Raw genomic sequence first — 27,114 nt, 5'->3', positions numbered from 1 at the left:
CCACTTGCAATGCAAGAGACACAAGTTCGATCCCTGTGTTGGGAAGTTCCCCTGGGCAGATGAGACAGGTTGTAGTCCATGGGTTAACAATGGAGTCAGGCACAATTTAGCTTTTATAGCTTTATATATATATATATATATATATATACACACACACACATATATTTATAAACTATAATATAAAATATATAGGGTATATATAATATGTATTATTATATAAAATATATATGTATACTATTGTGCTCTGCTCATTTTAGGCATTTCCAAACACTTCCATGTGCACAATGGTTATTTCCAGCTTCATTTCAATAAATACTTATAAAATAAATAGATCAATGTATTAACAATCATTAAGAATATGAAAAAGTTTAATTAAATGTCTTCAGAAGGACATCTGGTATTAATTTCTTTTTCTTGCTGAATTTTTTCCACGTAAATAATTTCTGTTCCAATATGTAGCTTTCAAATCAGTTTAATCCTTATAGCTGAGCTAGATGGTCATACAAATATATTTACATACATACTCACACACACACAGAGGGCATCTACAAACCTCATTCAGGCTACAACTGCAAAAAAGACAAATGCGTCTTTGTCAGTAGCTCTGAAATGTCAAAGGACACTTTACGTTGAGAGTCAGGATGGGCTGTAGAAACATCAGAGCTGGAAAGTGAATCTCCCATGACCTCCTTCCTAAGCCAGAATCTGTATGAAAGTTCAAGAAGTCAGGAGCGCAAACTTGCGATGACCCACATCACGGAGGGTAGGAGGAAGCTCTGTGTCCTGGCCAAGGTAGATGAGGAAAGAATGTGGAAGTGTTTAGTGTCAGCAAAGGGACAAGAAGGTAGGGAGGGGTCCTGCACTATTCTTTCTGCTGAACAGCTGTTGGAGTTTACAACTAGCTTTTATGAGCCCTATGGAGATTAGTTTGTGGAGGGTCAGTGCAGTGTAAAGGGTCAGGGGTGGAGAGTTCATTGGTCTGGTTTGAGAAAACAGTGATAAAACAAAAGGAATCCATCTCTTTAGAACTCCCTTTGTTAGCAGCAATGTTCCAATATCTCCACATAAAATTCTGTGAAGCAAAAAAGAAGGTCTTCTGATCATACTGTAGTTCTCTAATTTCAATTTGCTTTCATACAAATAAATTGTTACATGTGTATATCGTTATTAAGAACTTGATTTGAAGTGGGGCATCCTCACCGCTCTCCTGTCTGAAATAAGAGATTAAAAAAAATCTAAGCTAACTAAAATGGAATGTTTAATAAATAATTTCCTCTGGAAATTTTAAGGATGAAGGCTATATAATTCGAAAGGAGCACCTTTTGCTATAAAGGAAGCAACAGGCAAAATTGAAAAGTTAATCAAACGAACGTATATTTTAGTTTAAGTAAACTGGTTGCATTTTCATTTGGAATAGCATTTTCAAAGGCATGTTTTTGAAATAACACTGTAGATTTAAACTCAATATTCCTTTTCTGATTTTCATTTGCATTCAAAATCATGGTCTCGCTTTGAACACTAAGGTGTTTTAAAAACCTGTAGTGGAATAACTAAGCTTTTGAAATAATATAGTAAGCAAAATATAAATATCAAGGTTCTAATAATTATTTCTCCAGGCAAAGGATTGAATATAATTGTATATTTTTGAAATCAGAAATGACCAGAGAAATTAATCTGCAATTTGATGGCTTCCTGCTGCCTACTTGATAAACTTGAAACTCCTTAGTGTGAAATACAGGTACTCGCTTCAGTCAGATTTATTAACTTCATCATCCGACTCAATTGTTTGCTCATCGTGTTTCTTCTGCTACAGCTTGGTGCCTATGTTGTTGTTTCCCCAACCCAGGCCAGCCTTGGCATCTCTCCAGCTGGAAACCCGTATTTAATTTTCAAAGCCCAGTTTCAGTGTCACCTGTCTGGTAATGCATCTCTTAAGCCCTCAGTTAGTCATTCCCTTTTTTAGTGTTTGTTTGGCACTTTGTATACAGTGATGCTTTAGTAAGTAGTTAGTATATGTCACATTAACTAACTATTTAATATAATATTTCATAATATTTCACATTATGCTTTTATAGGTTGCAAATCTTTGTAGATTGTGGTTCTTATTCCTATAGCATGCGTGTGTGCGTGTTAAGGCACTTCAGTCGTGTCCAACTCTTTGTGGGCCTAAGGTCTGTAGCTTGCCAGGCTCCTCTGTCCATGGGATTCTCCAGGCAAGAATACTGGAGTAGGTTGCAATGCCCTCCTCCAGAGAATCGTCCTGATCCAGGGATTGAGTCTCCTAGGTCTCCTGCATTACAGGCTGATTCTTTACCTCTGAGCCACCGGGGAAGCCCCCACTCCTACAGACTAAGTCCCCTTTTAATAACAATCATTTTATAATGCCCTCATTATCTTTACATGAAGTCTTTAGATGTATGACCTACCCATCTGTATTATTTTTTAAAATCCATATAATCACTCACCAGTAATAGGAAATAAAATAAAACTGTTTTATATTATACTTAAATCAATAGTAAGTGCTAAAGAGTAATTCTGTTACAAAGTAGAAATGACCCCTACAAATTTTCAGCATGTAACCTGGGGAACAGTATCTTCCATATCAAGAAACATGGACAGGAATTCTGAGCTCTGTTAGCCTGGACTACATCTGAATAGCTTATCATTTATCCCACAATCTATACAGTAAGTAAAGGATTATGTCTGTAATACTACACCGAGAGTTACCTGAAAATGAGTAATTAAGATGTTATATTATTTTGTATCCCACATGTGTAGTACTCACTAGTTTTAGTTGAGTATGTCTTAAAACACATCAGAAATCTATTAAGAACTTAAAATAAGTGGAGGCATGAAAATGAGTGACTAGTTTTCTGAATTTCAGTGCATTTATATTTTTTATATATGCATCTATCGTTTTCAAAGAAGGAAGGAGTAAATGAGAGATATAAAAATGCACATGTTGAATTGTCATTATTATACTTATATGTTCTGGAGTTTGTTATACGTGTGTATACCCTGAGGTTTAGAGAACTTTGGATCCAATCTTTTTGAGCCATTTTTTTAGTTCCCTAAAATATGGGATAGGATACCCTTCATAATGTTATTGGATGCCGTAAAACTGTTAAGGATATTTGAATGGATTGCTTTTGTAGTTCAGTTGCTTTTTTTTTTTTCATGCTGTTATACCCCCAATTTTTTAAAAGTGGGAAAATACATGTAGCTTTTATTAATTCTATATATTGCCTATAGATCATGAAAATTTGGTGTACACTCTTGAATAATGAAACAAAATAGTATCATAGTTTCTAAGGTTAATAGGACTAAATAATTAAAGAAGCAGCTAAGAAAGTTTGTTTTGGGTTATAGAGTATTTACCCACCATGTCATGGCAAATAGATGGGGAAACAGTGGCTAACTTTATTTTTTTGGGCTCCAAAATCACTGCAGCCATGAAATTAAAAGACGCTTACTCCTTGGAACGAAAGTTATGACCAACCTAGACAGCATATTAAAAAGCAGAAATGTTACTTTGCCAACAAAGCTCCATCTAGTCAAGGCTATGGTTTTTCCAATAGTCATGTATGGATGTGAGAGTTGGACTGTGAAGAAAGCTGAGCACTGAAGAATTGATGCTTAAGTGCCAACATCCACTGGATCATGGAAAAACCAAGAGAGTTCCAGAAAAACATCTATTTCTGCTTTATTGACTATGCCAAAGCCTTTGACTGTGTGGATCACAATCAACTGTGGAAAATTCTGAAAGAGATGGGAATACTAGACCACCTGATCTGCCTCTTGAGAAATTTGTATGCAGGTCAGGAAGCAGTAGTTAGAACTGGACATGGAACAACAGACTGGTTCCAAATAGGAAAAGGAGTACATCAAGGCTGTATATCATCACCCTGCTTATTTAACTTATATGCAGAGTACATCATGAGAAACGCTGGACTGGAAGAAACACAAGCTGGAATCAAGATTGCCGGGAGAAATATCAATAACCTCAGATATGCAGATGACACCACCCTTAGGGCAGAAAGTGAAGAGGAACTAAAAAGCCTCTTGATGAAGGTGAAAGTGGAGAGTGAAAAAGTTGGCTTAAAGCTCAACATTCAGAAAACAAAGATCATGGCATCCAGTCCCATCACTTCATGGGAAATAGATGGGGAAACAGTGGAAACAGTGTCAGACTTTATTTTTCTGGGCTCCAAAATCACTGCAGATGGTGACTGCAGCCATGAAATTAAAAGACGCTTACTCCTTGGAAGGAAAGTTATGACCAACCTAGATAGCATATTCAAAAGCAGAGACATTACTTTGCCGACAAAGGTTCGACTAGTCAAGGCCATGGTTTTTCCTGTGGTCATGTATGGATGTGAGAGTTGGACTGTGAAGAAAGCTGAGCACCGAAGAATTGATGCTTTTGAACTGTGGTGTTGGAGAAGACTCTTGAGAGTCCCTTGGAATGCAAGGAGATCCAACCAGTCCATTCTAAAGGAGGTCAGCCCTGGGTGTTCTTTGGAAGGAATGATGCTAAAGCTGAAACTCCAGTACTTTGGCCACCTCATGCGAAGAGTTGACTCATTGGAAAAGACTCTGATGCTGGGAGGGATTGGGGGCAAGAAGAGAAGGGGATGACAGAGGATGAGATGGCTGGATGGCATCACTGACTCGATGGACATGAGTCTGAGTGAACTCTGGGAGTTGGTGATGGACAGGGAGGCCTCGAGTGGTGCGATTCATGGGGTCTCAAAAAGTCGGACACGACTGAGCGACTATTTGATCTGTGGTGTTGGAGAAGACTCTTGAGAGTCCCTTGGACTGCAAGGAGATCCACCCAGTCCATCCTAAAGGAAATCAATCCTGAATATTCACTGGAAGGACTTATGCTCAAGCTGAAACTCCAATACTTTGGCCACCTGATGCAAAGAACTGACTCACTGGAAAAGACCCTGATGCTGGGAAGGATTGAAGGCAGGAGGAGGGGACGACAGAGGATGAGATGGTTGGATGGCATCATCGACTCAATGGACATGAGTTTGGGTAAACTCCAGGAGTTGGTGATGGACAGGGAGGCCTGGCGTGCTGCAGTCCATGGGGTCATAAAGAGTCGGACACAACTGAGCTACTGAACTGAACTGATAGGGTACTTGAACAATTTAAAAAGCTTAATGCAGAGTGTTGAAAATCTCCCTTAATGCAGAGTGTTGGAAGTCCTAAGCATAGGACTTCCCTGGTGGCTCACATGGTGAAGAATCTGCCTTCTATTCAGGACACCCAGGTTTAATCCCTGGGTCGGGAAGATTCCCTGAAGAAGGGAGTGGCAACCACTCCAGTATTCTTGCCTGTAGAATTCCATGGTCAGAGGAGCCTGGTGGGCTCCACTTCATGGGGTTGCAAAGAGTCAGACTTGACTGAGCGACTCACACTGACTGACTAGTAGGAGTAAGTTAATGTTGAATGGTATTTAAGTGGGAAAGTGTTGGCTGTCAGTATTTACATATCCTTTATGCTTTTGATATCCAGGAGCAAGAATCTCCTATGTTTATTGCCTAAGTTTATCAACTTTAGCTTAAAAATTGATGATGAGAAAAATGGGGAAAATAGACAAATTTAAATCGCATACATGATTCCAGCTAATTAAATTAGAAGCATAAAAAATTGTGCAGAAAATCCATTGCAGGAGAGTTATAAAGACTGGTTTCATTAAATACCCAGACATCAATTTTGTAACTGAGCACTGAGGTGCATTGAAAATCAGGGTGTGTTGGGAAAATTGACTTGGGATAAATTCTGAAAAGACTGATTTTTTTTTGTATATTTAGAAATACAGATACCAATATAAGAATGTGCAGAGTCATATAAATGTACTTAAATACATCCCAGGGTGATGTGTCAATGTAAGTGTCCTCTTTCAATTATTCCTCATGTTCTTAAAGATCTAGAATATTAAGTGAGATTTTTTTTTTTTTCACTTCTTGGACAATCTTTTTGAACACTTACAAAAAACATTGTGATTTGCCTCAGATGTAGCAAGCCTTAAGGGTAATCAATAACCAGGGATGCTTTTGAAGAAACTGTCAGCTGTGGTTAAGAGAAGGGGAACTTGAGCATGGCTGTCAAGAAATGTCAGTGGGGAAAATTGTTGATGACATTAATGCTCTGTTCTCTGTGCTACCTTACTTTTTTTTTTCTTTGTCTTCTCCTTGCTTCCTCCTTAGTTTTCTAATTTCATAGTTGAAGAAACTGAAGTCTAATGGATTTCAGTTACTTTCCCAGTGTCATTTCATGGGATTAATTACAGAGGTGGCACCAGATTGAAGACATCCTAATTTCTAATCCTGGGATTTTTTTTTTTTCACCACATCACACTGCTTTGATTTTTTTCCCTTCTGTCCATTCAATCTACTGATACAAACATTTTAGTACTTACTGCTTGTTAATGACTGCCAGGTAGAAGGTTGTACCAGGGTCTCATCTCTTAGAAGGTGTTACTTTCTTAGATATTCTTCAGGGAAAATACCTGAAATGCTTCAGTTTTAGGGAAACAAACACATACCTTCCAACTTGAATTTGTTTTAGTGTGTGTATATATATATGTATGATATACGTATGCATGCATACATATGTGTATATACATTTATATGTGTGTATATATATATATATATATACATATATACAGTAGGTATATATTTTAGAACACATTGAAGGAAAAGATTTCACTTTCTATTGTTTGGACAAGCTTTTCAGGCAGTCTTCCAAATGATGTTTTGATTGATTTCTTACTGATGCTGATGTTGACCAGCATTGTAATCTAACTTGACATCAGCAGGCATGTCTGCTCAGTGAAGTGTAATAGAGACTCAACTATAATGTTTTCTAATTAGCTTGAATCCTAGAGATGATATAATGGGCCATTCTTTTTCATTTCTCATTGAATGTTGTGATTAATTATTGATCAAGTATGAATGTTTCAAACTTTTTATTTCAAATTAAGACAATCAAATTAAACTTAGAAATTGACTTTTAGCTTTTTTCAGTTGATATAAAGTAATTCTTCATGATCTTTAATACAGACATCTTCTCTATTTGGTATTAATGAATCTAGTACCACAGATTCATTTAATGTCTGTATTACTATTAGCTAGCCTGTGATTCTGTGGAAAAGTCACTGGCAATTACATTGTCATAATTTATTAAATAGTGCTAAGGAAAAGAAAAATCTAATCCAATCCAATTTTTTCCAGTATTAAGAACAATTATTTCATAAAGCAAAAAGTCACAAAATGTGTGAAATTCCAACATATCTTTATTGTTTCACTGGTCTTTGTTAAAGAAAAAAATTGCCAAAATTCATAGAAGAGTAGGCATAAGGGATAAACAGACATTTTGCCAAAGTTATATAGCAAGGATATTTGAAAACTGCTCACCATAGATCTTAGGGAAATTCAATTAAAACAGCAGTGAGGAAGCATGGCACACTTACAAGGGTTAGAATTAGAATGATTGACCAATCTATGAATCTTTTGTTTTCTTGAGCTTTGTTTCCAGTAAAATCATCTCCTAAAGACATAAACCGTGCTGTGTATTTGTATATCTGAAAAATTGCCATATTGTTCTATTTCTTTTATTAGTATGAATATTATTCATATTTCTTAGAAAATTCAGTTTCTATGTCTAGGACTAGTTAAAAGAAATGGTTAACGAAGCAAGCCAGTCTTCAGGATTATTCCATTTCCTTCATTATCTCACCCTTACTCAATCTGTCTTTACCCACAGAGTGTCTCTGGGATTCCTCTAATACTAGACTAATGTTGGTGTCATATTTTCACATCAATTCATAATTGTTTTCTGGATTCATGTGTTGACAAAGATCTCAAGATTACAGCTCTGATCAATGGGAACAATTGTCATGATCAGATGGTGATATCTGTCCTGTGACTATCTCACCAGTGTATTTGGTGTATCTGTTTAACATCTTGACAACTAACTAATCTGAAAAAGAAATCTCTATTAATGTATTGAGAATGGTTGACTGCCAGCTTCTCCTTCCTCTTCCTGTAGCCATAGCTTTTGTATTGTTTAACTGTGACCTTCTGAAGGGTATATGACCTATTTGTTTTTAATGTGTTTTTGGCTAGTGCTGGGAAATTGAATTTCCCCAGTCATGCCACTTTGATAAAATCTTCCTATTGGTCTTGTAGATTTTACCTTAGGTATTGTACAGACTAAGAATACTTTTTATATAGTACCTGAACACACTCAATAACTTTCCAGTATTTTTTCCTTGGGATTTAACATCTCCTATGAGAGTTGGACTGTGAAGAAAGCTGAGCGCCGAAGAATTGATGCTTTTGAACTGTGGTGCTGGAGAAGACTCTTGAGAATCCCTTGGACTGCAAGGAGATCCAACCAGTCCATCCTAAAGGAGACCAGTCCTGGGTGTTCATTGGAAGGACTGGTGCTGAGGCTGAAACTCCAGTACTGTGGCCACCTCATGCGAAGAGTTGACTCATTGGAAAAGACCCTGATGCTGGGAGGGATTGGGGGTAGGAGGAGAAGGGGATGACAGAGGATGAGATGGCTGGATGGCATCACCGATTCGATGCATGTGAGTTTGGGTAAATTCCGGGAGTTGGTAATGGACAGGGAGGCCTGGCGTGCTGAGATTCATGGGGTTACAAAGAGTCGGACATGACTGAGTGACTGAACTGAACTGATGATAGTTTATTTAATCATGCTGAATACTTATAATTTACTCTTTCTGAATGCTCCAGCATCATGTCTTCCTTTTGGTTATTTTACTGTCGATGTGTAAACAATATATATAATCATTACTCTTAAGAAACTAACGCTGGCAAACAATTGTGTATCTTGGTTTGGTGTTTCCTCTCATTTACAAAAGACTAGAAGGATAACACGGAAGTATCAGTTATCTTATGACATTTCTTAGATTCAGTCATCGACTAACTGAGGGGAAAAAAAAGTTAGAGGTTGATATTAAAGTTAATTTATGTGAAAAGTACTTTAACACCAAAGCACTCTCTAGGTTCACTTATAGTATTAAAACATTTACAGGTGCTATTCATTCAGGTAACTTTGAGAGTTCTTAAAAGTGTCTGTGATTTGCTTTAGAGACTGAAATGAGATCAGGACAAAGGAAGTCAGTTGCCTGTGTGATGTGCTGGGGTCTGATTCTTCTTTGTTTCAGTCCTGAGATGTATGGGGATGTTTTCCTTTTAGATATTTTGCTGTTTATGAGTTTGGATTTGTACAATGAGGTTAATGTTGTTTTCATGCCTACTTACAAAACAACTATTATGCAGCCCAGGGATCAAGAAGTAATTTTGACATTCAGTTCTTATTCTTTAAGAAATAGTTTGCAAGGCTATAGCTGTCATAGATAGTGATTTCTCTGATGGATCTGGGCAAAGTAAATTAAAAACTTTCTGGAAAGAATTTACCGTTACTGATGCCATCAAGAATATTTGTGATTCATAGGAAAAGGTCAAAATAGAACATTAATAGGAGTTTGAAAGAAGTTAATTTCAACCCTTGTGGACATATTATGAGGAGTTGCTTCTTAAGGGTTTCAAAAAAGTGGTTTCTTGAGCTGGGTTCTACTCCTGGTGAAGATGCTGTGAAGATTGTTGAAATGGCAACAAAAGGTTTAGACTGTGATATAGATTTATTTGATAAAGGAGAGGCAGCGTTTGAGAGGGTTGACTACAATTTTGAAAAAAGTTCTACTGTGGGTAGAATATTATCTATAGCATGCTACAGAGAGATTGTGAAAAGAAGAGTCAGTTGATGCAGCCAACTTTGATGTTGTCTTATTTTAAGACATTGTTTCAGCCACCCCCACCTTCAGCACCTACCAGCCTGATCAGTCAGCATCTATCAACATGGAGGCAAGCCCCTCCACTAGCAGAAAAAGAAAAAGAAAAACACTTTTTGAAGACTCAGAGGGTAGGTTTGTTTTTTGTTTTTGTTTTTTTTTTTAGCAATACAGTATTTTTAATTAAGGTATGTGCATTGTGTGTGGGTTTTTTTGGATATAATGTTATTGCACACTTTAGGGCTTCCCTGGTGGCTCAGACGGTAAAGTGTCTGCCTACAATGCGAGAGACCTGGGTTCAATCCCTGGGTTGGGAAGATCCCCTGGAGAAGGAAATGGCAACCCACTCCAGTACTCTTGCCTGGAAAATCCCATGGACTGAGGAGCCTCGTAGGCTAGAGTCCATGGGGTCGCAAAGAGTCGGACACGACTGAGCGACTTCACTTTCACAATGGACTACAGAATACTATGAACATAACTTTTATATGCCTGGGGAAACCAAAAAATTCATGTGACTCACTCTACTGTGATATTTGCTTTATTGTGGTGATCTGGAACTGCTCCCATAGTATCTCCTAGTGTACCTACCTAGAAAAATAGAATGATGAAAAAAAAAATTATTCTTTAAAACCAGTTTGAGTAACTCTGCATATTATGTTAGACTTAATACAAAATTAGCTCTTATTTGTATATTGAGTTTTTGAAGGTTTGAATGGTGAATGAGAGGAAGAGTTGTATATGCCCATGAGCTTTACCATGGCACCAGACAGACAGTGAACAAGCTGGGTGTGTTTTTACCATGCAGTGAGATACCCTTCTGTGGTTTGGAAAGAGTGCTTTTTTTCAGCATCTGCTGTCCTAAATTTGAATCATATGTTCACCCATTTATTCATTCATAAAATATTTGCTGAGTACTGACCTTGGACCAGGCACAGTGCTAGGCATTAGCTATACTGTGTTGAGGTCATTGCCTCCAAGGAGATTCTATTCTACTGGAGAGACCCAGAAAATAAACAAGACATCCAAACTATTACATGAAAAGTTGAGAAAAACATTAAGGAATGCACAGGGAGCTATGATAGATAAGAATGATACCAAGAGGGAGGAGGGGGCACAGAGACCAAAAGGAATTTGAAGAATATGGAACCAGCTACACAAAGAGCTTGGCCTACGTGGGTAGCTCTTGAGGTGGCGTGATCCAGGAACTGAGAGCTGGACAAGTGTGGCTAGAGCACTGGGGAGGGGAAGGACATGAAATGGGAGAGGTTGGCAGGGGCCATGTCATTCAGGGTTTCCTAAGCCATGGCCAGGACCTCGGAGTGTGTGCAATAGTAAGGGAGGCCATACTAAGCTGTAAGCAAGGAGTGACTTGATCCATATGATCTGTGCTTTGAAAAGCATCTGCTGTGGAAAAATGGATTAAAGGAGCACCTACAGAGAAAGTGGAGAAACTTAGACAATCAAGCAGTGCAAATGGCAGTGTAGATAGAGCTGAATTCCAAATTCATTCATTTTTAACTCAACAATCTGAAAAATACAGAGAAAGGAATGTTTCAAGACACATTTTTCAGTCCATATTTCTTAATGTGGCTCCTCCCCTTTAAACATCTAAAACTTGTTGTGCATTTCTAATTAACACTGTTTTGTTTTCCAGTTGTTGATTCTAAGAGAAATTCCCCTATTTTAATTATAGTTCACATAGTAATAAGTAAAGTGTATTTTTTGTTAGATTGTCACTTACATAGTTGCCATTTCTGTGGGTAACAGTGGTTGAGTATTGGCTGGTTCATGTGGTTCAACCTAAAAGACTCAGAGTTTGGCTACTCTCATTGAAACATTTGTCTACTGTCAATGTGGTCTCTAGTAAGAGAAATATTCCCCTTCTCTGTGGATAAATAAATGAAGGGTCCAGATGGCATTGCTGTGATGGAAGATGCATTATGGCTATTCCTCAGTCCATAGACACATAGAGCACCCTCTCTGGATAATCCAGGATAAAGGGGAAAATGAAATGGCCACCTTATTGAAAAAGTCCACCTTTCCACTGTAGTCAGTCAAATGCTATTATCCTTTTATTACTCTGTAATTTTGAGGGCAAGTTCAGTGAATAACTGTGGAGGCTATTAAGAGCTGTCATGGAAAATTTATCTGTCTTTAAATGGAAGGTAGAAACATTACTGCAGGAACAGTGCTGCTTCGATACAGATAATTCTCCTCTTTGAGCCCTTTAAAACGCTGTTTATTGTTTCCTACTACATCTCCCCAGACTGATCTAACACTCGTAATTGTGATCCTGCCTTTTTTTTTCTCTTGTCAGGAATAAAATTTATGGAAGAAGCGTGGCCCATGGGAACCAACCCTGTTTTGTGTTAGTTTTGTGTTAGTGTCTGCACTAATAGTACAAGTGAAGGTCAATAGTAACTTACAGAAAACATGATTAAATCCACCCATCTGCCTAAAGGGTAGAAGTTCTAGAAAGAGCCTCTGCCATCCTCTACACTCTAGTCTTACCCTGGGATTATGAGAGTAAAGCTGGAGCTGGTGGACACCATCATAATGATAGAAAGAACTGAATATTTCAGAACATCACTGTTTTATTTTTCTGTGAATGCTGTGCAAACCTGGTATCTTAAAACAACAGAAACTTGTGCTCTCACAGATTTGGATGCCAGAAGTTAAAAATCAAGGTGTCTGCATGGCCATGCTCCCTCCCAAGTCTCTAAGGGAGAATCTTTCCTTGTTTCTTCCAGCTCTAGGCTATGCTTGGCATGTGACTGCATGAGTTCACTGTCAGCCTCTGTCTTCACTTGTCTTTTTTCCCTGAGTCTCAGTGTATCCTTTCTGTCTCTTATAAGAACATTCTCCTTGGATTTAGGGCTCCACTTAATACAGCATTTTCTCAGCTTCATCCTTAACTTAATTTCATCTGCAAAAGCCTTCCAAATAAGATCATATCCTGATCCTGAGGTTCCTGGTGGATCTGAATTGAGGGGACAGTGTTCCTACCACCTATAGTCACTGACTTGGAACACAAAGCAAAGACACGTGAGTTGGCACTTTTATTTTCTCATCTGAATTTTATCAACTTTCATCAACAGTAAGAATAACATATTCTCAATGCTTTGCTCCAAGAATAAAATGGAGTAGAGTTAATTCATAGGATTGTCAGAAGATCAAATTGCCAAAAATCTCTACACATTTCAAAGAAGAGAATAGAATTCAACAAAGAAATATTTTCTTTTAATTGTAAAATGTTAAAATTTTGCTCAATTAAACTCATATAAAGGAGACTTTGAAAGAAATTCATTTCCAAATATGATTTGCATTTATGACTTTTTCATTTTACTGAAATGAAACTGAAATGAATATTTTACTGAAATGAACATTTTACTGAAATGAACATTTCATTTGTTCTTGGACATAGAATTAGGTTCTAGCTTGGGGAATGCTTGCCTTTTATATATTTATATAAAGTTCTAGTCTTTCAGTTCTATTTATATTACCAATTTTTGTTCAGTCTCAGTTCTGGTCATTGTAGTCCTGTCTAGTTTCTACTATAGGATAAGAACTCTGCCAGATACTCATCCATTATTTTATGCATTTTGCATCACAACAACCCTCTGGAGTAGGTATTATTGCCCCTATTTTACAGATGATGGAATTGATGGGCCAATGACTTACTTAAGGATATACAAGGTGTCAGGAGAAGAACTGGTTTTCTAATCCAGGTCTGTCTAGGTCCAGGGTACAAGCTTTTGACCACCACCCAATGCTTTGCCGAGAATGCCCACCGTGCGTTAGTTTGGGAGAAGGTCGGTACATTTATCTGGTGTTAACCCAGTATCGCCTAGAGCTTGTGTTCCTGAATCCGAGATCTTTTACTGGATTCGGTGTACCCTGCCAGGGAGCTCACTGGAGAAGAGGGTGATGGTTAGACATAAGGGGGTCACGTCTGTCCAGACTCCTGGCTGGCAGCTTGAACTACTAGCAGCCCATAGTGAGTGAGGGGCAGAGATGTTTTTGCCTTGAGACATCTTTCCCCTTTCATCTCCTTCCAGAGGCAGTATTTGTTTGGATGCAGAGCATCTTGCCAAGCTTGGTGGTGTTTCCCAGATTGGAAGGTTGCCTTATACTCAATGACATGTCTTGGGAACTCCTTCATATCAGTTTAATGCCCACAGCCTCCTCTCACACTCCCATCGCTCCTGTCTGCTGTGTCTCCTCCATCTCTCCCTGTATCCCTGCTTGACACATTTTACATGTTTATTCATTCCTTTATTTTCTGCCTTTCACTAGACTGTAAGCTTCATGGAGGCAAGAACTTTGTCTTTTTTGCTTCTTTGTGTTCAGTATGTAGGAAAGAGCTTGCTACAAATATGGTAAAATGGTGTGATTGAGTGAGTGTGTGAGCATTCCCTGTCATCATGATTAAACTAGTGATTCATGCCTACTTATTTTTCCCTTTGCTGATTTGAGGAAATTATAGGACTTCAGTGAGCCCTAAACACCGCTTAAGTGTTGGTATTGCATTATCTATTGAGTAGCAGTATTCTCACTTGGTGTAATGATGTGGGTTGAAGGTTATGATTACTTTTGAGCAGGATTCTACATAAGAGCTGAAAAATAAAAATCCTAGGGTGAAAGTAGACTGGTGAAAGAAGACTGGTGGGTAAATGTGTTGGCACAGCCCTGTGTGTGTGCTTATGTGTGTGCCCAGTCGTGGCCGAGTCTTTGCAACTCCATGGACTATATCCTGCCAGGCTCCTCTGTCCATGCGATTTTCCAGGCAAGAATACTGGAGTGAGTTGCTATTTCCTTCTCCAGGGGATCTTTCTGACCCAGAGATTGAACCCGGGTCTCCTGTGTCTCCTATTCTTTACCCACTGGGCCAGTGAGGAAGCCACTATATATATACATATATACATACATACATATATATATATGTGTGTGTGTATATATATATATATATATATATATTTAATGGCCTCATAAATATATTTACCACAAGCAGCATATATTTATGTCTAATCATTGCTGTATGTGGGGCTTCCCTCCTGATGGCTCATGCGGTTAAGAATCCTCCTGCAATGCAGGAGACACAGGAGATCCAAGTTCGATTCTTGGATCAGGGAGATCCCCAGGAGAAAGAAATGGCTATCCACTCTTGTATTCTTACCTGAAAAATCCCGTGGACAGAGGAGCCTGGTGGGCTGCAGTCCATGGGGTTGCAAAGAGTTGGACATGACTGAGTGACTAAGCACACACACACACACACACACACATATATAATATATATATACATATATACTGTGTATATAATATATTTATGCTGCCTTTAATATATATTACATATACATTTTTAAATGCATCTATCTATCTATCTATCTATATATATATCTTTAATTCCTTATTTTCCCTTTCATGAAAAGAAAATCACCACAGAATAGTGCTAAATTATGTATTAATACCTGGGCTTCCCTGATGGCTCAGATGGTAAAGAATTTGCCTGCAATGCGGGAGACCAGGGCTTGATTCCTGGGTCGGAAGATCCCCTGGAGATGGGAATGGCTACCCACTCCAGTATTCTTGCCTGGAAAATTCCAGGGACAGGGGAGCCTGGTGAGCTACAGTCACAGAGTTGCAGAGTCGGACACAACTGAGCAACTAACATACATGTCTACAATCAGAAAAAACAATGGGGATAAGTGTTGGACCCATTAGATAAAGTCCAGGCTGGGGATATTTATTTAATTATTTATTCCTATAAACTGTAAGTATGCAATGATTTTCTTGGGAAAAAGACCGAAAAAATGGTGATTTTTGTTTGCTTTTACTATTAGTGATTTTCAAGAGTCTGAGAGGTTGTGTAATTCTAGTGGGAGATTTAACAGTATGGAAGGAGATTCAGGCATTTCTCCACCTGATGCCTGAGTCTCTAGTACAGAACAGGTTAAGTTTAAGGAGAGCTTGGGAGGGGATGAACAGAGAGGAAAAATAGGACTTATTTGGTTGAGGAGAAGAGAGAGGAGATAGGAGAGGAAAATTCTATTTTTTTCTTTTTCCCTTGACTAGAAGACTTGGCTTTCCAAATTGCCTTACAGGATTGAGTGGAGATTATGGATAACTAGTTCTGAGAGCAATAATAGAGTAGGAGGGTCAGAGCATCAGAGGTGGCCGATGGGAGAGAAAGGAGACATTTACTTAGAGCTCAGCTCTGCATCTTTGCTACTGGTGAATTTCTATTCTATTACCACCTCCTCCTTTTCAGTAATGGAACTTACAGAGACAATGAAAAACGTAATACAGCCATCAATATAGTGTATCCTGGAAACCCAGCTGAGGTGCTAAAGTAGTTCCTAACGCTTACAAAGCACATCATAATGGATCAAGTCCACTGCCTTTCAGAGCAGTCTGGCCAGGAGTGGAAAGAGATTGGCAGTGTGTTCAAGCACAGCTCCGGGGACTTAGTGTGTGGCCTTCACCCCTTCACATTTCCAGAATGGAGGGTGGGGGGTGGTGTGCTAAGCTGTGATGTATTAATTTTTCCTTCAGAATATTAATTCTTTGCTAACTGGTAGTGATATGTGTTCTAAATATGTTCTTAAAAATAACTCCATCAGTGAAGTGTTTTTTGTTTGCTTTTTTTGATTGATGAGATTTTTTTTTTCTTAAGCATATTCACTTTGTTCTCCTCTCATGCATATTCAATAACACTCAGGTCACACTATTTTTATTTATTATTTTCTCTGGAAAGTCACTAGAACATCACACTTCTCTTGGTCTCTTTGGGTTCATTTTGTGATCCCTTAAATGAAAAATGTCTCATTTCTTTTGAGGGAAGTATCTGCTTTATTATGTGTAGTGTGTTTGATGATTGAGAAAGAATTTTTTCAACTTCTGCATCACTAACTTTATTATAATAACATAGGCAAAGTGTGGCTCATTCTAGAGTAGTGCCAATATACCAGAAATAAATCACCGTCTCAGTAGGGAGCTACATAATTTAGAAGCAAGAGGACTATGAAATGTTATTAAGAGAGGGACCATCAGCTCCTACAGCTCTAAAAACTATCTTATAAGCTATGACTTTAGTATAAATTTAACTTGTCCTTTTTCAGGGACATAGTGGAGAGATTTTAAATGATACAATTACAACCAGTGTCACTCCATGTAACGAATGTCTACCTACATCAGATTGATTGTAAGTCTTGATGACAAATGCCAACTACCTTTGGTCACTAGAGAAAGACAGTATTTCTCAAGTGTGCTATGGCTTTCAAAAATATAAATCCATTACTGGATTTCACACTAATGTAAAAGTCTTTGAGAGGAAACATCTCTTTGTACAATATAGGTTTTGAATTTGATCTTGGTTGCAGATACAAAGATAAACACACATGCATGTGTCTTTGGTTTTATTAAAAAGAAAACACTTAAGGATAATATAGTTTGCCCTGCTTGTAGTTGCTCTTTCTGAATTTCAACTTTTCTTGTGATTCTACCACCCATTAGGGTGGGTTTTCATTTCTTGGGTTTCTTTTTCTTAGCTCTAAGGTTTAATGGCTTATACTAAAAGGCACTTATGCTGTTACTGGCTAGCATGTTTCATGGGCTACATTCACTCTGGCAGATGAGTTATAGCAGATTCTTTAATATATATATTTTTCTTTTTTCCTATAGATGGACCCTCGTAGTGTTTTGACAGTTAAAAAGGATGGGGGGTTATTGAGCGTCTAGTTCCTCAGCTGCTCAGCTGTATTTTTTGAGCTATATATCAGCAAAATGACCCAGCTCTCTTACAGAAGGTGCTCTGTTGCCAGATGGTGCTCTGCAGGAAAGAACTTCTTAGTTTTCTTAAATCAGGACTTATGGTAAAATGGAATAACACTCAGATATGGAAGACTTAGGTTTCTCTGGAAATCTTAGGGTCTCAAATATCTGTCCTTTCTCTGTCTTCATTGCTTCCTGTTCAATCAAGCTGATAACAAAATGTCGACCCTGCTATTCAATAACTGAAGCGCACATTTGGAGCAATTTTCCTTGTTCTGGCTGCCCCACGCCCGATTGAAAGTTTCAGCTTCAATCGCACCATTAGCCTGGAAACTGCAGCCAATTGTTGCCAATGATTTTTTGGTTGCCCTAATTGTTTTTTACTTTATTGAGCTTATTCAGAAATAATGAAACTCCATCCTTCCTTTTCTGAAAAGATAGTTGCACAAAGTACAGTGGCTGTTTCTTTTATTAACTCATCAACATTGCCTTAAAGAATGCCCTTAACTATCGATTTTCTGGGCTGGCTAATAGATCTCCTAATTCGCAGAAATACCCCCAGTGTAAGATTTAACCATTTGAAAATTACGAAAGGAAGTCCCAGGGGCCTCCTTGCAGCTTCTGCATAGACTGATGGCTCAGCATCCGTCTCTCTGCTGGAAGTGGTAGAGCTAAATGACCTGGAGAGAAAAATACAAATATAAATGGGTGGGTAGTTCTTCCTATTTTCCAAGTTCTGCAGCTTTTTCAAAGAAACATCTCACTTGGATTGATTCAGACTTATGGACATGGCTGAGGGGAGGGAAGAAGGACAGGATGGGAGATATATAGAGAGAAACATATGCATTACCATATGTAAAGTAGATAGCCAGTGGAAACTTGCTGTATGATTCAGGGAGCTCAAATCAGGGCTCTATGACAGCCTAGAGGAGTGAGATGGGGAGGGATGTGGGAGGGATGTTCAAGTGGGAGGAGACATTGGTAAACCTATGGCTGATTCATGTTGATGTTTCGTAGAAACTAATGCAATACTGTAAAGCAATTATCCTTCATTTAAAAAATAAATAAATTGAAAAAACAACAAACAAACAAAAATCAGAAAATGGCACTATTCAACAATCATACTGAACTACTCTTTACTTCAAGGCTTTTAGTACTTACTATAAATCCACATCCACAAAACAGGGAAGACCAAGATCAAGTTTTGCTAAACCCTTTTGGAAAGGTACCTGTGATTAACTGTTACGTTCTTTCATGGTTTAAAATCTAAACCTTTATATTGTAAGCAAAAGTTAACACATTTTCATAATTTAAAAGTTGTCTTTGCCTGTCGTCCTACTAGAGAAGTTTCTTGCGGATTAGTGCCTATGCTTCTATGCTGCCTTATCACTTATTGCATATTAAACCTTTGTTATAACTTTATGACCCACTCGACAGCGTTAAAATTGCCAGAGTATTAAGTGTTTCCGTAAACCAACAGGCAGTTTTGACATCTTCTAGAATGGCTAGTTTGCTTGTGATTAATTCCAAAGCTTGAAAATATATATTCAAGACATTAAAAGTTGGATGTGCAAATAGGAACTTAACCCTTTTTCTCTCTCCTATTTTTGTCCGTCCCTGGGTTCCCTCAATTTTCTTCCTAGAATTTGTCATGTTCATAGCTCAGTTGTTAAAGAATCTGCCTGCAGTGCAGGAGACGCTAGTTCAATTCCAGGGTCAGGAAGATCCACTGGAGAAGGGATAGGCTACCCACTCCAGTATTCTTGGGCTTCCCTTGTGACTCAGTTGGTAAAGAATCTGCCTGCAATGCGAGAGACCTGGGTTCCATCCCTGGGTTGCAAAGATCCCCTGGAGAAGGGAAAGGCTACCCACTCCAATATTCTGGCCTGGAGAATTCTATGGAGTGTATAGTTCATGGGGTCGCAAAGAGTCAGACACGACTGAACAACTTTCACTCTCACTTGAAGATTTTCTGACCTCAGGGAAAGGCTCTTGCCTATGGAAACATTCCTCCCTAATTCATCTGTATGCCATTTTCACTTCGGAAATCACTGGTTTCCAGCCCACATTTATGCTACTGCTCCTGCTAATGTCTCGAATGGAGCCCCTTTCTCCAGTTTTCCAAAATATTGATATTGATCTCCCAGGAATTTGTTCAGAAGTTACATCTCTATGAAGCCTTCATTTCTGGTGACTTGACTTCACCAGAAAATACTGGTTTCTCTTTTTATACTTGTAACTCTTATAGAGCTCATTACATGTGCTCATTAACATGCATTTACACACAAATTTTCCACATGGAGCCAAGAGTTTCCATAAAGAAAGAGCTCTGCCTAACCCATTTTTGGGTTCCTTATATCTGGCTTTGCACCTCACACACAGAAAAGGTTCAGTAAATGCTTTACGGGGGGAGTAGGACTGCAATGAACCTTGGAGATTATCTGGTTAGTGTCTTTACTATTTTGTAAGTGAATCAAAAATGTGGCTTATAGAATTTATTTGGTTATTAGCCCACGGTCATTGTCAGTACCTGATAATTCTCCTTTTGCATTATTGGTTTCTTGCTACCTAAAAATAATAAGAACTAATAAAAAGAGGTCCTGTTTGTATAGTGCTTTTTATTTTCAGCATACTTTTATCTTCTTCAAATTGGTGAGGTTGACGGGACGGGAATTATTTCCCCCATACTACAGATACAGGACAAAAGGCGTAAGTGATTCAATCAAGATCGTAGGTGGAAAGGCAAGTGCTTGAATTAGGGCCTATCTTCCTCAAACCCTTCATGAGTCCTTCAGACATCACTGGAAGTTGAATGAACATCCTGGCCTTGTTTCACGGTGTGGCATTAGGCAATTTCAGATGTCTATTTGGAAGAACATATGTTTTACTTATTTCCCAGCTGAAAGTAGGGAATTATATGTTGAACTGTTCCTGGAAAAAAAATACCTCGGGGGAATTCATTCTTAATGGTTTAGAAGAGGAAGCTCAGACTTTAGATCCAACTTTACATCCTGGGGGTAGAAATTAGTTGGAAGTGAACTTGAGCCTTGCTTATTTCCAGAGCTAAACACACAATCAAAGGTCATGTGAACTTTAAAAAAAATTTTTTAGTTATAAAATGGGATGCATGTTTATTGCTGGTATTTTAGAAAACATAAAATCTACAAAAGAAGGATATTTAAGATATCTCTAATTTATCACTAGGAATCTGCTATTAACATTTTAATATAAATTCTGGAACTAGATTGTTTGGGTTTAAATCCTGGTTCTGCACCTTACCAGTTTAAGGGCAAGGGAACAGTTATCTCACCTTTTGAGTTCAGAGTGTACTTAGTTACGAAATGGGAATCATAATATTGGTTACATCAGAAGGTACTTGTGAGCATTAAGCGAATGTATAGCTTAAAGAACTTAAAAGAATACTTGATATATGCATGTAGCATGTACTCATGTAGTATTATATCTCTAGTCATTTTATTTTTTAAAAAATCTGGAACATAATACTGGTGTACAGCTTTTTACCTTACATTTTCTGCTTGGTATATCATGAAGATTTTTTTACACCCACTTTATTCTTTTAGAGCATGAATTTATGAATTACATTATTCCATTGTTCATTCCTATCATAATTGGTCTAACCATCCTTAGTTACTTGTTTCTAATCCTTGACAATTGTACATTACAGTGTAAAGTACAGTATGCTATATATCATGTGAATGACCCTGATAATTTCTTTGGGATAGATTCCTGGAAGGAGAATTAATGTTCAAAAGAGTCTAATTTTTTGAAAATCTTCAAATTATTTACCTTTTTTAAAAAAGTAGCTTTATTGAGATATAATTTATGTATCAAACAATTTACACAACTGAAATGTATAAGTCAGTGGTAATTAGTATCACTGAATTGTACACTTAAAATTATTAAATGGTAAATATTATATTATCTATATGTTACATATGAGACTTCCCAGGTGGTGCTTGTAGTAAAGAATCCACCTGCCAATTCAGGAGATGCAAGAGGCATGGATTTGATCCTTGCATCGGGAAGATCTCCTAGACTAGGAAATGACAACCCACTCGAGTGTTATTGTCTGAAGAATCCCATGAACAGAGGTCTGAGTCCATGGGCTCGCAAAGAGTTGGACACGACTGAGTGAGCACACACATGTATTACATTACTTTAAAATTATTGTAAAATATGAGTAATATAATATTTACCATTTTCATAATTTTTAAGTGTATAATTCAGTGGTATAAGTTATATTCATCATGTTATGCAAACATCACTGCTATTTCCAAAGCTTTTTCATGCTTCAGACTTAAATCATTAAGCAGTCTCATTCTTTCTTTCCCTTCAGACCCTGGTTATTTCTAACTTCTGCCTGTATAAATTTACTTATTCTAGATGTTTCACCTAAAATGGAATTATAAATTGTCTTTTTGTGTCTGTCATTTCACTAAGGATGATGCTTTCAAAGTTCATGTTGTGGTGTTTTATAAGAACTTCTTTCCTATTTATAGCTGAATAATATGCCAATGTATGTTTATACCATATTTTGTTTATCTATTCATGTGTGGAGGGACATTTGGTTTTGTCACGCAAGTATATGTTCCTCGGCTCTTTGTCTCATCACAACAAAGATTTGGAGTGATGGACATTAAAGCCTCCTCGGCCTGTCACAGCTCTCAGGTCTTGGATAGACCGTGTTATAGCTCTCAGGTCTCGAATGGACCATGTTATAGCTCTTAGAGAAATCAGTGTTACAGCTCAGTGTTACAGCTCTATTTAGAAGATCACAGGAAAATCCATCTTCGAGGCGTGAGGGCACGTGGACCATCAGCAGATGAATGGATAAGAAAGCTGTGGTACATATACACAATGGAGTATTATTCAGCCATTAAAAAGAATACATTTGAATCAGTTCTAATGAGGTGGATGAAACTGGAGCCTATTATACAGAGTGAAGTAAGCCGGAAAGAAAAACACCAATACAGTATACTAACGCATATATATGGAATTTAGAAAGATGGTAACAATAACCCTGTGTACGAGACAGCAAAACAGACACTGATGTATAGAACAGTCTTATGGACTCTGTGGGAGAGGGAGAGGGTGGGAAGATTTGGGAGAATGGCATTGAAACATGTAAAATATCATGTATGAAACGAGTTGCCAGTCCAGGTTCGATGCACGATACTGGATGCTTGGGGCTGGTGCACTGGGATGACCCAGAGGGATGGAATGGGGAGGGAGGAGGGAGGAGGGTTCAGGATGGGGAACACGTGTATACCTGTGGCGGATTCATTTGGATATTTGGCAAAACTAATACAATTATGTAAAGTTTAAAAATAAAATAAAATTAAAAAAAAAAAAAAGAAAAAAAATAAATAAATAAAGACACGAAGAGAAGAGTGCCCCAGCATGCAGGAGAGAGAGAGAGAGAGAGAGAGAGAGCGTGTGTGTGCTAGCTTTGGCTCCTCTATTTATATGTTTATCTCTCCCTGGGCCTGTCCTGTGTAAATTGGGCCAGCCAGGAGTGTTGTATGTTTTACCTGAGGTCCTCACTCCAGTCCTGGGAACTTCTTTTGTTCTATTTTCGCAGGCTTTTCCCTTCCTTGTCTTTTAGCCACCGCCATTTTGGACTCCTTTTCCCTATTCTACCTACCTAACAGTTTGTTCCTGTCTTTTGACTGTTTTTAGTAGTGCTTCAGTGAACGTTGGCATTGAACTATCTGTTCCATGTCCCTGCATGCCGTTCTTCCGGGTGTATACCCACGTGGAACTGCTAGGTCACATGGTAATTCTGTGTTTAGAGTTTTGAAGAACCACCGAACTGTTTTCCAAGCAGTGCCACCGTTTTACTTTTCTACCATCGGTGGATGGGTGTTTCTGGTTCTCCACAGTGAGGGTGACCCTTGTTATCTCCCTAGTCCTTTTGTTATCATTATCTAAAATGTGTGAAGCAGTATTTCACTGTGGCCTTTACTTACATTTCAGTAATGATTAATGATGTTGGACATCTTTCAAGTGCTTATTCACCGTTTGGAAATGTTCTTGGGAGAAATGTCTGTTCAAATCTCTGCCCATTTTTAAACTAGGTCGTTTATTTTTTGTTGTTTCAGTTATTTGCCTTTTAAGAGATGATTTTCTAAATTTGTGCTTGTAAAGACTTACCATGGAAGAGATAATTTAGCTCCTTAGAGTTTGTATTGTAATCTGTTTTGGTGGTAGTAGAATGACCATTCATTAGAATCCTTTCTTCATATAAAGAGCGTGGTTATGTGCTAGGTTCTGTGTTGGGTGGCTTGGAACATACATATGTGTTCTGCTTTTAAGGTGTCGGTTTTATCCCCAGTGCTGGCTGGAATCCAAATGTGTTTTTTTTTTCCCCTGCGCAGAAGCTATTTCTTTACCGAAAAGTCCTCTTCAGCTTGGAAGCATGTCCTTTGCCAAGTATAATTATATAGTATTTTTTGACCCTGTACAGAGTGTGAAATGTATATTCTTAGCACAGACTGACAGCGTTCCCTAGCACTGTAAGATGCTGCTAAAGTATCTGAAAAGGCTTCTGTGAAACCAAAGGAGAGTTTTAATGCTTTGGATCCAATGTTGATTCTGTCAATAATACATTTATTTTGGGTTTCCTTCTGGCTTGCTTTATTCCAATCCCCATTTCAACACTTTGAAGCTACATGGAGGTAGTATTTTTCAATACACCTTGAATTAGTCCCCAAAACATGCCAGAGCATAGAGTGATATTGAAATAATATAGCCAGAAGGAAAGATAAACTTGTTAATAGAACCATCCACAAGAAAGCCTGAGTCCACTGAAGCAAACACCTGTATGTTCCTCTTACTTTTAAAAATCTCATCCACAGTTCTCCCCCATTAAATTTGCTGGCAGAGTTTTCCAGCTAGGAGTCAAATTTGGATCTTGTCTGAGCTGACTGCACCCTAGGCTCAGAATGAGTAAGGGTGATTGGAGACGTGATGTGTTTTTTTTTCCTCATCTGTGAACCCTACTGGGCTTTCCCGAAACTAACTACTCGACATCCTGTTTTTCTTTACTGTTGTCATCCGGCCGTAGCAGGGCAGGAACACTGAGGACAGGAAAGTCTAGGTGATACTGAAAGTCCTCAAAGTCTGATTCCATCTGTGGGTCTGACCCCAGGCCCTGAGCTACAGTAACAGCCAGTTGAGTTCAAGTGTGTTCTCAAGCAGGACATTGGATCATGGGCTGGTCCCACGTACATGGGTGTGGGGATCATGGTCATGGCATTAATTATTGTACTGAGCTCTTTCTACAGGTCAAACCAGGTACTGTGCTAAATGTCTGCATGCTCTCTCACTCAGTCATGTCTCATTCTTTGCGACCCCATGGACTCGTGCCCACCAGGCTCCTCTCTCAGTGAGATTACCCAGGCAAGAATACTGTGCTGCTGCTGCTGCTGCTAAGTTGCTTCAGTCGTGTCTAACTCTGTGACCCCATAGACGGCAGCCCACCAGGCTCCCCTGTCCCTGGGATTCTCCAGGCAAGAACACTGGAGTGGGTTGCCATTTCCTTCTCCAGTGCATGAAAGTGAAAAGTGAAAGTAAAGTCGCTCAGTCATGTCTGACTCTTAGCAACCCCATGGACTGTAGCCTACCAGGCTTCTCCGTCCATGGGATTTTCCAGGCAAGAGTACTGGAGTGGGGTGCCATTGCCTTCTCCAAGAATGCTGTAGTGGGTACCATTTCCTACTCCAGGGGCTCTTCCTGACCCAGAGATCGAACCTGTGTCTCCCGAATCAGCCTGTGGATTCTTATCACTGAACCACCTAGGAAGCCCACTGTGCTAAATACTTGACATGAATTATTTAATTCTTGCATCAACTTCAAGAGACAGACAATTATTTTCTGTGTTTTAAAGACACGGAGACTATCAGAGTGACTAAGTGATGTTTCCAAGACATGTGCCTTGTAGGTGATGGGGTTGGGATTCTGAACTGACTATGTCTTGACCCTGTACTGAAGAGTTTTCTTAAGAGTGAGTACTTTTCAGAAACAGAGAACAAACTCGTGGTAACCAGTGTGTGAGTGTGGTTGGGGGAACAATATAAGGGTGAGGGGGAGTAGGAGGTACAAAATCTTGGGTGTAAAATAGGCTGCAAGGATGTATTATGCAGCATGGGAAATATAGCCAATATTTTGTAATAACTATAAATGGAATGTTGGAGAAGGAAATGGAAACCCTCTCCAGTATGCTTGCCTGGAGGATCCCCATGGACAGAGAAGCCTGGTGGGCTAAAGTCCATTAGGTCGCAAAGAGTCGGACATGACTAAAGCGACTAAGCACACGCATCAGTGAAGTGTAACCTTTACAACTGTATAAAAATGCTTAAAAAATAGAAAACAAAGGCGGGTGCTTTGTCTATTGCCACATCAGTTCCCACTGGCCACAGATGATGTTCCCTGTTGATGATGTTTTTCTGATGTTGTAATTAATTGCCTCTGGCAAGAAAGAGAAAAAGAAGCCTTTCTTTAATTGTTATCTGGACCTGTTCCCTCTCCTGACGCCCTCCCCAACCCATGTGAGGCATTTACCCTCTTGTCTGCTCTGGCCTCTTGTTCTTCCTTCTCGTCTCATATGTGGAATCTCTGATGCTCAAGAGGAATATCTTTGGTGATGCTTGTTTCTATTGGTAAGCATTCAAGTTCTAGACACCGGGAATGAAGCTGGCAAAGTGCATGCACTGCTTCTCTTCATTACTCCCATTGCCTTTTGTAATAGTACTTTTTGTTTATTTTGCACTGATCTGGGAAGATGAGAATTGCAGGATGGAGCTTGGTTAGACTTGCTTGTAATTGAGAGCCTGGTGGGGGGCAAGCCTGTACCTGGGGCAGCAAGAGGTTGGTTCCTGGTAGTGACCGAAAGAAAACAACCCCCTGCACAGCTCACCTTGCTCCCAGCTCTTTCTTCATAGCACTATTTTATGTCAGACTCAAGATCAACTGAATTTATTTAGCTCTTTTTCCTATCTTTCCCCATAGAATTTAAGCATTACAAAGGAAGAGGTATTTCTCTGTATAGTGTGTGTCTGCGTGTTGTACTTTTACTGTTGTATCTATGGTACCTAGAATAGCACCTGGCAAACAGTAGGCGCCCAGTATTGTTTGAAAGCAGGAGGACTGGCCCACAGAGAGTCCAGTGAGCCACAGAGAGCAGGGCTCATGGTGGTGACGGAAGAGGGTGGAGCCTGGTTACATGGGATCACTTAAGGGTATGCTCTGGATTTAGGATTATATGCACAGTGCAGTCGGAGAAGGCAATGGCACCCCACTCCAGTACTCTTGCCTGGAAACTCCCATGGACGGAGGAGCCTGGTAGGCTGCAGTCCATGGGGTCGCGAAGAGTCGGACACGAGACTGAGCGGCTTCACTTTCACTTTTCACTTTCATGCACTGGAGAAGGAAATGGCAACCCACTCCAGTGTTCTTGCCTGGAGAATCCCAGGGACGGGGGAGCC

General features: G+C 38.9%; 1 protein-coding gene across 2 annotated transcripts in view; it reads left to right on the top strand.

Annotated features, from left to right (window-relative positions):
• Nucleotides 1-27,114, top strand: part of GPC6 (glypican 6) — a 1,252,059-nt gene that overhangs the window by 141,817 nt on the left and 1,083,128 nt on the right. Inside the window, exon 1 of one of the 2 annotated variants that reach the window (XM_044926951.2) lies at nucleotides 25,328-26,289. The exons of the other annotated variant lie outside the window; for it this stretch is intronic. Within the exon in view, the coding sequence (XP_044782886.1) occupies nucleotides 26,274-26,289 (16 nt within the window). The 5' untranslated portion in view covers nucleotides 25,328-26,273. Of the gene's footprint in view, nucleotides 1-25,327; nucleotides 26,290-27,114 lie in introns of those variants that run through there. 2 annotated transcript variants of the gene reach the window in all.

This window comes from Bubalus bubalis, chromosome 13 (genome assembly GCF_019923935.1).
Source record: "Bubalus bubalis isolate 160015118507 breed Murrah chromosome 13, NDDB_SH_1, whole genome shotgun sequence".
NCBI lineage: Eukaryota > Metazoa > Chordata > Mammalia > Artiodactyla > Bovidae > Bubalus > Bubalus bubalis.
The sequence above is the reverse complement of the archived record's forward strand: the minus strand, read 5'-3'. Positions and strand labels throughout refer to the sequence as shown.